The sequence below is a fragment of the Stegastes partitus genome, unplaced genomic scaffold (assembly GCF_000690725.1).
Source record: "Stegastes partitus isolate 25-593 unplaced genomic scaffold, Stegastes_partitus-1.0.2 Scaffold1120, whole genome shotgun sequence".
NCBI lineage: Eukaryota > Metazoa > Chordata > Actinopteri > Pomacentridae > Stegastes > Stegastes partitus.
This window is the reverse complement of record NW_007578851.1, coordinates 79,395-79,986: the sequence shown is the minus strand read 5'-3', so window position 1 is coordinate 79,986 and position 592 is coordinate 79,395. Positions and strand designations below refer to the sequence as shown.

Sequence of the window (592 nt, the reverse complement as noted above, 5' to 3'; positions counted from 1 at the left end):
AAGGTTCTGCAGAATCAGAACCAGATGTTCTGAGGAGGTTCTGGAGGAACTTTGTTCATATTTATGAGCTTGTACCTGAACGGATGCTGCTGTTTGTCATCTGTTAGATAAAGGCTGAGCTAAAGGAACAGGACCTCACAGAGCGACACACTCACCTCTTCTTTCCACTGGACTTGTTCTGGTGTTTAGTTGGACTCCTGTCCTTCGTCCTCTGGTTCTGGGTCTTGTGGGCCCTGGTTCTGTTCCCAGCGGCGCTGAGGCCCTGCGGCGCGTCTCTCAGGCCGAAGCTCTTGGCAGCGTGTCCCAGGTGCAGCGAGCGGATGTGGAAGATGTGCTTCAGGTGAGCGGGGTAGGTGGTGTAGGCCCGCAGGTAGGACTGCAGCGCTGGTGACATCACCATGACATCACAATCAGCCAATCAGACAACAGCTCTGTGCTCTGACTGAGTGCAGGTGAACAGACGTACCTTTCTTAGCCGCCTGCAGCGACTCAGCGTCCGAATGCACAAAGTTCTCAAAGTCGGTCTGAAGGACGGTGGCTCGCTCACGGACGTCCTGCTGCAGCGCCGAGGACGAGCTCTGGAACACGATAC

At 55.2% G+C, this 592-nt stretch overlaps 1 protein-coding gene across 1 annotated transcript in view; it reads right to left on the bottom strand.

Annotated features, from left to right (window-relative positions):
• ddx31 (DEAD (Asp-Glu-Ala-Asp) box polypeptide 31) overlaps positions 1–592 on the bottom strand; it is a 20,651-nt gene that overhangs the window by 4,239 nt on the left and 15,820 nt on the right. The window contains exons 16-17 of the mRNA XM_008296330.1: positions 467–578; positions 156–384 (exon numbers count right to left, since the gene is read on the bottom strand). Coding sequence (XP_008294552.1) covers positions 156–384; positions 467–578 — 341 coding nt within the window. The remainder of the gene's footprint in view (positions 1–155; positions 385–466; positions 579–592) is intronic.